General features: G+C 51.8%; 1 protein-coding gene across 1 annotated transcript; it reads left to right on the top strand.

Moving 5' to 3' along the window:
* Positions 1–11,079: 11,079 nt before the first annotated feature.
* Positions 11,080–11,744, top strand: LOC125525553. The gene is made up of 2 exons (XM_048690563.1): positions 11,080–11,113; positions 11,198–11,744. The coding sequence occupies exon 2, from the start codon at positions 11,228–11,230 to the stop codon at positions 11,606–11,608; it is 381 nt and encodes a 126-aa protein (XP_048546520.1). The 5' UTR covers positions 11,080–11,113; positions 11,198–11,227; the 3' UTR covers positions 11,609–11,744.
* Positions 11,745–12,841: the final 1,097 nt, after the last annotated feature.

Below are 12,841 nucleotides of genomic sequence, written 5' to 3'. Positions count from 1 at the left end.
TCATGACGTGTTTGACCAGTACACACAGAAGACCAAGGCGATGCCTGACACAACCGTGAACGAGAGCAAGCTGGCCCTCTATGGCCTCTTCAAGCTGGTCACCGCCGGCCCAGTCAGCACCGGTATATATGTTAGACCTGCTTGGCTTGCTGCTAATAATGGGCTAATCACCGCAGATGGTGCTAATTGACGATACCGTTTATATCTGAACATGTTTTCTGGTGAAAGCATTAGCACTGGAGATTCAATACATATGTCCTATGATTTCCTTCTTGTGTAATGTAATCTCCCTCAAGATACATACTGCTCTTGTACTTCTCTCTCTGAGATGCATCACCTTCACCGTGCTGAATCTTGCTTTGTTTCTCATCGTTGATTTATATTGACGTGCATGGGTAATTATGTTTGAAGGCTGTGTGAAACTAAGCTTTGTGATACATGCATGGACGTGCAACTTCAGTTTACGTATCGATTAATATATGTCGTGTCCAAAGTCTGCATATTTTTTTTGGAAAAGGATGTGTGAGGCTACTCCCAATTTTCCAAGTTAATTCTCTAGCATATTATCTAGAAAGAATTTTCTTTCATCTCTAGCATACCATCTAGAAAGTATTTTCTTTCAGCTCTAGCATATTATCTAGAAAGTATTTTCGTTCAGCTTCTGCTGCAACTCTCCATATATCATCTAGAGAGTATTATGGTCACAGAAGGTTATTTGAGCACTACCGGAACAGGGCTCTAAGCCGACAGCCAAATGTATGCCGACGGCCACCGTCGGCCTAAACAGAGCTATGCCGACAGCTAGGTCCTGGCCGTCGGCGTACAATGGCCGTCGGGCTATCCCCGTCTACGCCGACAGCAGCCGTCGGCACATAACAGCCGTCGGCTTATCCCAGACTACGCCTACAGCAGCCGTCGGCATATATAGGCCGTCGGCATAGATGCGGGCCCGCCGACAACACTCATCACGGCCGGCTAACGACGTCAAATCTATGCCGACGGCCGTGACGGGTGGCCGTCGGCATAGATACGGGTGACACGTCACCGATCCAGAGCGCACCGACCAGGACCTATGCCGACGGCTACCATCGGCATATCTGACACGTCATCGATCCGCGGCGCTGTCCATCTGCCCTGGCCGCAGTTTTTTTTCTTTTTTTCTTTTTCCCATATAGTATTATTATTATTAAGCATACACTATGTGTTAATAAGCATACATATAGATTGTGTTAATAAGCATACATATAGTATGTGTTAATAAGCATATAGTATGTTAATAAGCATATAGTATGTGTTAATAAGCATACATATAGTTTTTTTCTTTTTCTTCACTGTTTTCTTTATTATTATTATTTAACTAACTTACATACAGTATGTGTTAATAAGCATACATACATTATTTTTCGGTTCTGTACAGAGCGGTGTGACCCCCCTCACGAACGGTGCCGCCGCCAGCCGGCAACTGGAATGGGGAACAACCGCATCGGGTCTATACGAAGGGGACTTTGCTCCAAGTGTTCATATATATCGGATGACCTACCACAATCAGATGGTGTTATGCCATGTCCGAAGAGGCGGCACGCATCTCCGGGGTGTGGCCCCGTCACGGACGGCGCCGCCGCCGGCACCTGGAGGGGGGGAACGGACGCGTCGGGTCTACATGGAGTGGATGTATCTGTGGGTTTGGCCCGGATGTTGCTCCCTGGTGTCCTTATGGGCGGACCTGACACAACCGGGTGGAGAGGTCCACTGGTCAAACCCGTCCGTGCAAAGTCAAAGGGCTAGATCCCGTGGTCAAACGCTACAGGGTTAGCCGGGACGGGGGCCCTGGGGGGTAGCAATGCCACCGGAGCGTCGTACCGGGCCCTCATACATGCGGGGTGGTGTTGTGGCATGTCCGAAGAGGCGGCACGCGTCTCCGGGGTGTGGCCCCCATCACGGACGGCGCCGACGCTGGCACCTGGAGGGGGAAACGGACGCGTCGGATCTACACGGAGAGGATCTTGCTGTGGGTCTGGCCCGGATGTTGCTCCCGGGTGTCCTTATGGGCGGACCTGACACAACCGGGTGGATAGGTCCACTGGTCAAAGCCCGTCCGTGCAAAGTCAAAGGGCTAGATCCCGTGGTCAAAAGCTACAGGGTTAGCCGGGATGGGGGCCTTGGGGGGTAGCAATGCCACCGGAGCGTCGTACCGGGCCCTCATACATGCGGGGTGGTGTTGTGGCATGTCCGAAGAGGCGGCACGCGTCTCCGCGGTGTGGCCCCCGTCACGGACGGCGCCGACGCTGGCACCTGGAGGGGGAAACGGACGCGTCGGATCTACACGGAGAGGATCTTGCTGTGGGTCTGGCCCGGATGTTGCTCCCCGATGTCCCTTTGGGCCGACCTGACACAACCGGGTGGAGAGGTCCACTGGTCAAAGCCCGTCAGTGGGAAGTCAAAGGGCTAGATCTCGTGGTCAACCGCTCCAGGGTTAGGCGGGACGGGGGCCCTAGGGGTAGCAATGCCACCGGAGCGTCGTACCGCGCCTCATACATGCGGGGTGGTGTTGTGGCATGTCCGAAGAGGCCGCACGCGTCTCCGGTGCGTGGCCCCCCTCACGGACGGCGCCGCCGCCGACACCTGGAGGGGGGAAACTACCGCATCGGGTCCACACGGAGAGGATCTTGCTGTGGGTCTGGCCCGGATGTTGCTCCCCGGTGTCCCTTTGGGCCGACCTGACACAACCGGGTGGAGAGGTCCACTGGTCAAAGCCCGTCAGTGGGAAGTCAAAGGGCTAGATCTCGTGGTCAACAGCTCCAGGGTTAGGCGGGACGGGGCTCCTGGGGGTAGCAATGCCACCGGAGCGTCGTACCGCGCCTCATACATGCGGGGTGGTGTTGTGGCATGTCCGAAGAGGCCGCACGCGTCTCCGGTGCGTGGCCCCCCTCACGGACGGCGCCGCCGCCGGCACCTGGAGGGGCGAAACTACCGCATCGGGTCTACACGGAGTGGATTTAGCTGTGGGTTTGGCCCAGATGTTGCTCCCCGGTGTCCCTCTGGGCTGACCCGAGACAACCGGGTGGAGAGGTCCACTGGTCAAAGCCCATCCGTGCAAAGTCAAAGGGCTAGATCTCGTGGTCAACCGCTCCAGGGTTAGGCGGGACGGGGGCCCTGGGGGGTAGCAATGCCACCGGAGCGTCGTACCGGGCCCTCATACATGCGGGGTGGTGTTGTGGCATGTCCGAAGAGGCCGCACGCGTCTCCGGTGCGTGGCCCCCCTCACGGACGGCGCCGCCGCCGGCACCTGGAGGGGGGAAACTACCGCATCGGGTCTACACGGAGTGGACTTAGCTATGGGTTTGGCCCAGATGTTGCTCCCCGGTGTCCCTCTGGGCTGACCCGACACAACCGGGTGGAGAGGTCCACTGGTCAAAGCCCATCCGTGCAAAGTCAAAGGGCTAGATCCCGTGGTCAACCGCTCCAGGGTTAGGCGGGACGGGGGCCCTGGGGGGTAGCAATGCCACCGGAGCATTGTACCGGGCCCTCATACATGCGGGGTGGTGTTGTGGCATGTCCGAAGAGGCCGCACGCGTCTCCGGTGCGTGGCCCCCCTCACGGACGGCGCCGCCGCCGGCACCTGGAGGGGGGAAACTACCGCATCGGGTCTACACGGAGTGGATTTAGCTGTGGGTTTGGCCCAGATGTTGCTACGACCTCGGCGGACGAAGCTACTCGAGTTCGGTGCCTCCCCTCCCCTCCTCTCCGTGTGGTTCCGGGAGAGGAGAGGGCCGAGCGGTTAAAAGAATTAAAAAATCTATATGAAATAATAATACATAAAAACATAAAATGCAAAAATATTACTATAAAAAAATCTAAAAAAATAACTATAAGAAAATATTAAAAAATCTAAAAAATGAAAAATATAACTATAATAAAATATTAAAAAATCTAAAAAATATGTATGCCTACGGCTAAGCCGTCGGCATATGTGACACGTGGCATCGTCAGATATGCCGACGGCTTAGCCGTCGGCATACATCGCCTTATCCACTCACGGGCTCGCCCCCTCCACCCATTCCCCATCGCGCCCCGACTCCCCACCCGCCATGCTGCGCTGCCTCCTCCTCCACACCTGCGCCGCCTCCTCCTCCACACTCGCGCCGCCGCCGCCGTCCAACCCGGCCGAGCCCCGACCAGGCCTCTCCAACCCCGCGCCGCCTCGCCTCCACCCCGGCCCAGCCCCGCCCCCGCCTCTCCAACCCGGCGCCGTCGCGCGCGACCCCGCCCCTGCCCTCTCCAGCCCCGCGCCGCCTCGCCTCCACCCCGGCCCAGCCCCGTCCCCGCCTCTCCAGCCAGGCGCCGCCGCGCGCGACCCCGCCCCTGCCCTCTCCACCCCTGCACCCTGACCTTCCCGCCGGCCGCACCGCCCTGGCCCTCCCGTTGGCCGTGCTTCTCTGGCCGGCCCAGCCACGCCCCGGCCCTCCCGTCCCCTACACCGCCAGCCCCAACTCCACAGCCGCGACACCGCTCTCCTCGGTGAGCTAGCACTCCTTTGTCTTTTTTTCTTCATTTTTTGCATGATTTAGCTACTATTTGATGTATGAATGGATGGATGTTGGATGTATGAATGGATGGATGTTGGATGTTGTTAGGTTGTTAGATGGATGAATGTTCTATGTGTCTTAGATGGATGGATGAATCTCGGCAAAATGAATGGATGCATGATTTAGTTTTTATTTTCAGTTTGTGATGTTGTTAAGTAGCTATGTGAGATGTCTTCAAATTTGGGATATGATAAGTGGTTATTTCATCATGATGATCTTGCTAAAAAAATGATATGTCAGTGCTTAATCTGAGGTGATTACCTAAATTGGGATATGATAAGTCCTTCCAAAATTGACACTTGAGAAAATATGATTTTTTTCATAGTTTAATGTGTCAATGCTTAATGTGAGGTGATGACCTAATTTTTTCCACGGACACTCCCGCCCCAGTGAGCTCTTCCCTCCATCGCCAGACGCCGCCGTGCCCGCTCCCAGCCCCAGTGAGCTCCTCCCTCCATCGCCAGACGCCGCCGTGCCCGCTCCCAGCCCCAGTGAGCACCCGTTGTTCTCGTTGCTTGTGTTCATGGATTTTTTTTTTGCAATTTGACATTTTGTTTCATGTCGATTCATAATGTTGTGTCAAATGGTTAATGTGAGGTGAAGACCTAATTTTTTTCACTTGATGGAATTAACAGGATTTGTGGTGTTCCCATCTTCGTGGAGTGACCGTCGACGTTGGAGGTGTTGGTCCAGGATCGTCCCTCCTTTGATCGACTACATCCTCTACATCGGATGGTGAGCAGCAATTCCATGACCCCGTCCACTTTTCTTCCATGTCACTAGATTAAATTTTCACATCAAGTCGCGTAACCTAGGTCTCCCGTCCGAAAGGGTTGCATCGATAAATATGCATTCAATTGCATATTTATCACCGCAGCTCTTTCGGATTGTCCAGCGCTTTCCACGGACAGCCCGAGGATGTGTAGATTGGGTACGGTGTTCATGCTCTACCCCGTTCCGAGACAGGATTTCGGCGGCGCCTCCCTGTTGTTCTCCGGATGCACATTCTCTCGGCATTTTGCCGAGACGTGTATCTGGAGAACAGCGGGGAGGTGCTGCCGAAATTTTGTCTCGGAACGGGGTAGAGCGTGGACAACGTACTCAATCTACACATTCTCGGGTGGGATTAGGACCCATCTTTACCTATTAGAGATGTAGGTGGATTAAACGCGGTAGAAACTGAAAATTTGATGTGATTAATTTAAGTGAATCCTTAATTATGTTGTGTGGGTTGCAAAAAAGCAGAGGATGGCAGATAATCAGTGGATGTACAGTGGTTTTATCCGTCGGAATCGAGTAACATCAGAGTGGATTGCGAAAACCGATGTGTATTTGAAGAAGATATTCCGTCGTCCAATGAGAATTATCCCACCATGCCCCTGTGCGAGATGTGCCAGACATCACCGTAAAAATCAGATGGACATGAGTGAGCACCTTCGCACGCACGGATATATGCCAAACTTTGACATGCCGCCGATAAACATAGCCGAGCAGGACCGTGGTAGAGAGGAGGTGATGCGACAACGCATCGATGGATATGAGGACGACGGGGTCAGGGACATGCTAGATGATGTCATTGTTGCAGAAACGGCAAATGCGACACCTTCAGAGAATGAACCGGAGGAGCCGGAGGCAACCGCAAAGGCCTTCTTGGAGGTCTTGGCCTTGTCGAAGAAACCTCTTTATGCGGGTGTGAAAATATCTCAGCTGGATGCCATCTCGCAACTGATTGCAGTCAAGGCTGAGTACGGCTGTAGCCAGAAATGCTTCGAAGCATTCCTGGGAGTATGGGCTAACAGCCTCCCTGAGGGTCATGAACTGCCGAAAAGCATGTACGATACAAAGAAAATCATGAAGGCACTCTCTATGGATTATGAGAAAATAGATGTTTGCCCGAAGAATTGCCTTTTGTTTAGGCACGAGTATGCGGATGACAAGTACTGTAGGAAGTGCGGTTCGTCTCGGTACATTGAGGTGGTCGGTGAGGATGGTGAGAAAAAGCAGCTAACCATCCCCGTTAAGGTTCTTCGCTATCTTGATTTTATAAAAAGACTGCAGCGCCTTTTCATCACGAAGGAGTCTGCCAAAATGATGAAGTGGCACAAGGAAGGTATAAGGTACAATCCAAAAAAAATCATACATCCAACGGGAGGGGAAGCATGGAAGTCATTCGATGAAGAATACCCCGAGGAAGGAGCCGAGGCTGGGAATGTCAGAATAGCCATATCAGGTGATGGGTTGAATCCATATGGTATGTCGTCCAATCCATACAGCTGCTGGCCTGTGTTTGTAATTCCGCTCAATCTTCCTCCCGGTGCCCTAATGCAACGGAAGACCATGTTCTTGTCGCTCATCATTCCAGGGCCTGACTACCCGGGGAAGTAATTGGGTGTGTTTATGCAGCCGCTTGTGGATGCTTTGCACCATTCTTGGTACTTTCCGAGGTTGACATACGACCGGGATCTGCAGAGAAATTTCTTGATGAAAGTTTGGTTGCACTATTGCATGCATGACTTTCCCGGCTATGCTCTATTCTGCGGATGGTGTACAAGTGGTAAGATGCCATGCCCAGTGTGCATGCAGGCTCTGCGAATGATTTGGCTGAGTAAGGGTGGCAAGTATGTAGCCTTTGACCTGCATCGACAGTTCCTCCCTCCAGACCATCCAGACAGGGAAGACAAGAAGAACTTCACGAAAGGCCGGGTTGTTCATGAAGTAACCGAGATTCCAACATTTTCGGGGGCAGATGTTCTTGCTCAGCTAAAAGCTCTCAAGCCTAAAGTCAAAGGCAAAGGCAAAGCCAAAGCCAAAGGCTTTGAGGGATATGGTGAGACGCACAACTGGACGCACATTACCCCCTTCTCGCAGCTTCCCTATTTCAAGGACCTCAAACTTCCTTACAATATTGATGTGATGCACACCGAAAAGAATGTGGCAGAGTCCCTTTTCCACACGATCCTCAACATTCCTGATAAGACGAAGGATAACGTAAAAGCTAGAGCCGATCAACAGAGAATTTGTGATAGACCACGCCTGAACATGAAGCCTCCCACAGGCGGTCGAAAAAACTGGTTCAAGCCAGATGCTGACTTTGTCCTTAAACCGCCAGAAAAAAAAGAAGTACTTATCTGGCTGAAACAAATTTTGAAGTTCACCGATGGTTATGCATCGAATATAAGTAAGGGAGTCAATCTTTCAACGGGCAAAGTGACCGGCCTGAAGAGTCATGACTACCATGTATGGATTGAGCGGATAATGCCGGTGATGGTTCGAGGCTATGTCCCCGAGCATGTCTGGCGAGTGCTTGCCGAGCTTAGCCATTTCTTTCGCACGCTCTGTGCTAAATAAGTAAGTAAAGAGGTGATTGAAAAATTGCATAAGAAGGCACCGGAGTTGATAGTCAAGCTAGAGAAGATCTTTCCGCCAGGCTTCTTTACTCCGATGACACATCTCATTCTGCACCTCGCGAACGAGGTATTGTTGGGGGGCCCTGTGCAAAATCGCTGGCAGTACGGCCCTGAGAGGCAGAACAAGCATCTCCGACGGAAATGTGGAAACAAAGCTAAGATTGAAGCTTCCATAGCTGAGGCAGTTATCCTAGAGGAGGTGTCAGACCTCAGGACATCATACTATCCAGACCACGTTCCCCATCTGCATAACAAGGTGCCTCGATACAATATAGAAGAGCCCAAGTATCAACCCAGACTCGATCTATTCAACGCGCAAGGTGGGAGGGCTGGGGCCTCGAAATCTTATAACATGCCACGACAAGAGTGGGAGGACCTCATGTTCTATATCTTGCACAACATCAAGGAAGTTGAGGAAGTGTGGATGAGGTAATACCACTACACCATTCCTTTATGTCTTCCACATCATCATGTTTCATGTTCACTTAGTCCCGGTCTAACACCGCTTATCTTTTTTTAGTGATTTCGTTCAAGAGGAATGGACGGGAGTGAATCCTCCTACTGAGGCGGAGGCACTTACTCTTCTCCGTCATGGAAACCCTGAACGTAAAAAATTTGTTGCTTGGTTCATGGAGAAAGTAATTTTCCACAATCCCCTATTAAATACCTACTTCAACATTTATTAGTTAACCGAACTAATGCACGCAACAATTTCCATTATACTTGTAGGGAAAAAATCCGAACATATCTATGGATGATGAATTGAGATGGGTTTCCATGGGTTTTGACCCTGCCGTCGTGACATGTAAAAAGTATGATGTGAATGGGTATCGCTTCCATACAGAGGAGCACCAAAACAGCTGCCCCGATCCCAAAACTATAAATACTGGAGTGTACACCCCCGGTCAAAATTCAGTAGACTACTACGGAAGGGTACAAAATATATACGAGGTTAAATTCCGCCAGGGGCGTGAGACCCTAAGTCTGCCTGTGTTCAAATGCCGATGGTTCGATCCGCGGGAGGGGGTAAAACATACGCCTTCCATTGGTTTGGTCGAAGTTAAACCATCAACCGTCTATGCCGGAGCCGATCTCTTCATTGCGGCTACCCAAGCTACACAAGTATATTATCTGCCTTACCCATGCCAGAAAGTGTATCTAAAGGGTTGGGAAGTTGTGTTCAAGGTGTCGCCACATGGTAAGCTACCAGACCCGAATGAAGACGATTACTGCAACATTAACCCCATGACATACGAGGGAGTGTTCTATCAAGAGCAGCCTGATGATGATGATGATGATGATGTGGTTAGAAACGATGACGCTAGACCATTGGGTGATGATGATGTGGACCCAAACGTCGACGATGCACGGAATGATGGTGAGACCATTGTCAATGAAAATGACATACTTATGCTAGAAAAGTTAAACGAAGACGCTGAAGACGAGGAAGAGCCTCCACCTCCGTCGGACAACGAAGATGATATGATTGATAGTGATGATGAGACGGACCGAGAAAGAGGTTACAACAGTGATGATTCATATGGGTTCTAGCAGATGTACGTTTCAAGTATTTTTTTCTATAGTTTAGGAATATGCCTTTTTATGCATTTTTATTAATGTGTTTATTATCATGCCTTTTCCTTCATTTCATTAATTTACTAATTGCTTTTTCTCTTTTCAATGCAGGTTCATGGAACATGGGCAAGGGGAAGGCCGACGGCGTGGGTTTCCTACGCAAGGTCGTCGGCCTGCCTAGTCGGAGTGGTCGATCACGTAATCCTCCCCCTCGTCTACTTGACGATGACTCCTCACAGGGAGGTCAAGGGAGAGGTGCCCCTAGAGGAGGAGGGGGCGGGGGGAGAGCCTCTAGAGGACGAGGTGCTGGGGGGAGAGCCACTACAGGGGGTCGCGGCCAAAAAGAGCGCACCCTCACCGACTTAGGGGTGTTGTCTTCGAGGCCCTCCTCTAGTGAGGTACCCTCCTCTAGTGAGGCAGGCGAGGAGGAGGAGAAGGAGGTGGTGGTGGAGGAGGAGGCAGGCGAGGAGGAGGAGGAGGAGGAGGTTGGGGAGGGGGAGGCAGGCGAGGAGGAGGGTGGTGGCGGGGATGATGGTGGTGACGGGAAGGGGGTTGACACGAAGGGGTGGCTGCGTGGCAACGCAAAGCTACCAAAGCAGGTTCCTGCTACTGAGGAGCAGAAGTGGCTCATTGAGCCCACGGGAAAAGAGTAAGTGGTTCATTATGTTGCTTGTCACATGCTTATTCCGGTTGTTATTTATTTTTCTTGTCACATGCTAATAGTTCATTCTTATGCAGCAACTGGATATATTCTAAAGGGGTCCGTATTCCCAACGGCCTCATCACCGTCTTGCTGAAGTTATATTGGCCGGGGTTGTACTGTCCTGATCCAGTCAGGCAGCCGGACCGTCGGGTTTTGGCCACGAGCTGGGACCATTGGGAAGCGGCCCGCCACGCGGACCATGAGACCCATGCCAAGGCCGTGATCACAACTTTCTGGGTGAGTTCTCTTCAGAAGCACAAGTCCATTCTAGTTTCATGAATGATTTAACTCATGGCTTCTCCCATTCTTGTTTCATGCATGATTGTAGAAATTCTATCGAGTTCTTCCGGAGCACAGGGCTAGAGCGGACCAGATCGTGCTGCGCCAATGCAAGAAGAAGGCCCGCCAGATGCAGTACGAGGTGCGCTATGTGGCCATCTCCACATACTACCACGACTATCTTGGTGTGAAGATGACCAAGGAAGAAGCGCGGAGGATGGGCATTACCTTGGAGAGGCCCAAGTTCTTGGCGATAAGTATAAAAGATTTTTCATTATGCTTTCATATATTATGCTTTCATTACCTTGTGGTACATTATGCTTTATGCTTTATGCTTCCATAACACCAATTTGGACACACCTACATGCCATTATGCTTTTATTATGTAGGTGTGTCCAAATTGGTGTTATGGAAAAGACGAGTCCTGGGCGGCATTGGTGGATCTTTGGTGTGATGAGGCTGGAGCCTGGGCGGCTATGAGAACCCAAAATAAGGCTAACCGAGGGACGGAGGGAGTACATGCTCAGGGAAACCGAAACCACTATCTCCACAAGGCAGTTAATGTATGACTAACCCCATTAAACATTCTTCTTCTTCTGTTTACCATCACTTTCTTATGTATGACTAACCTCTGTTTGGTGGTGCAGGAGGAGAAACTGAAGCGGCCGCTCTCACACATGCAGGCGTGGGAGATCGCCCATACGCGGAAGGACCCCAAGCCTGGTGAGCCCAAGTACTACGGCAAGAAGACCGCAGAGAGGAAGAAGGCCTACTCCGAAGCGTATCTGGAGTTACATCCTGACACACCTGACCCCATTGCGGCGCCTCTGGACGACATGGTGGTGGTGAGGATGGGGCCCAAGGAGCACGGTCGGGAGGCGGTTCTCGATGCTGTGATCACTCCTAGTATCTCCTACACACAGCTTCGTCGGATCGACCCGAGCCTGAGCCAGCGCACGAGCCAGCTAGTGACCAGTACACAGTACCTCTTTCAGGAGCAACAATCTGTAAGTATTTTCCCTCTTATCTTCATTTCTCACTTCATTTTCCGCATTTAGTAGTTTTATGAGTTCCATCATGTCATACCGTAGGCCTACATGGAGTACACACGCCAGGAGACCATGGCGTGGCATCAGAGGCTTTATGAACACCAAGTGCAGAGGGATAGCCAGATGCAGTAGGCTTTTCAGGATATGGCGGCCGGCAGGTGTCCTCAGTTCCCTACAGCACAATGCCCTCCAGCACAACCAGTGCTGATGAGCTTTGAGGAGTTTGTGGCACAGAACGCTGGCCCCTCGCCGGTTAGTTCATCCCCAATCTATTCACCCAAAGCATGTCATGCCTTTCAACACAGTCATAGATCCCGTGCATATGTCTTTTCAACATGCAGGGAACAGGTGGATCTACCGTTGGCGGTGGTCTTCGCAGCACTCCGGAGACACGGAGCCCGACCACTCCGATCCACGGAGGCGGAGGCGGTCTTGGCGGTAGCGCTGCCGCTAGCACTGATGACCTGGACTTTGGCCGTCTTGGCGGTGACGACCTACGCGGTGCTCGATGATGCTTGAGATGTGATGATGATGCTTGAGATGACTTGTGTGTGCTGATGATCATTTAGCTGACTTGTGTGATGATGCTTATGCTTATGCTTACATTCGTTGATATGCTTATGCTTGTGTGATGATGATCTATTGTTGTGATGATGCTTATACTTACGTTCGTTGATATGTGCTGATATGTGCTGCTGATATGTGCTGTTATATATGTGATGTTATTTGAATTGAACTGATTTGAAAACAAACAGAAAAAAGAAAAAAAAAAGCAAACTATGCCGACGGCTAGGCCGTCGGCATAGGGCCAGCGTGAGCTCCCAGTTGCTGACACGTGGGCACCTATGCCGACGGCCTAGCCGTCGGCTTAGTTTAAAACTGTGCCGGCGGCCTGGCCGTCGGCATAGGTGCCCACGTGTCAGCAACTGGGATCTCTGTTTGAAGGACTATGCCGACGGACTGGCCGTTGGCTTAATTTCAAACTATGCCGACGGCTGACCGTCGGCATAGCCCTGGCCCACGAGCAGCGGCCGGTCGGCACGTGGCACATCTATGCCGACGGTCTAGCTGTCGGCACAGTTTTCGACTAAGCCGACGGCTAGGCCGTCGGCATAGGGGTGCCACGTGGAGACAAGTCGTTGGGCAGACTTGACGGCGGCCGCCGTTAGGCGATAACGTTGCCGATGGCCGTGGCCGTCGGCATAGATGTACGGACACCGTCAGGATAGGTCTTATGCCGAC

This window comes from Triticum urartu, chromosome 7 (assembly GCF_003073215.2).
Source record: "Triticum urartu cultivar G1812 chromosome 7, Tu2.1, whole genome shotgun sequence".
In the NCBI taxonomy this organism is placed as follows: domain Eukaryota; kingdom Viridiplantae; phylum Streptophyta; class Magnoliopsida; order Poales; family Poaceae; genus Triticum; species Triticum urartu.
Note: the sequence above shows the minus strand (reverse complement) of the source record. Positions and strands in the feature narration are given on the sequence as shown.

What these genes read in the sequence shown, in the direction of transcription:
- LOC125525553 (XM_048690563.1), top strand. Translation starts at nt 11,228, where the DNA reads ATGCAGGCGTGGGAGATCGCCCATACGCGGAAGGACCCCAAGCCTGGT.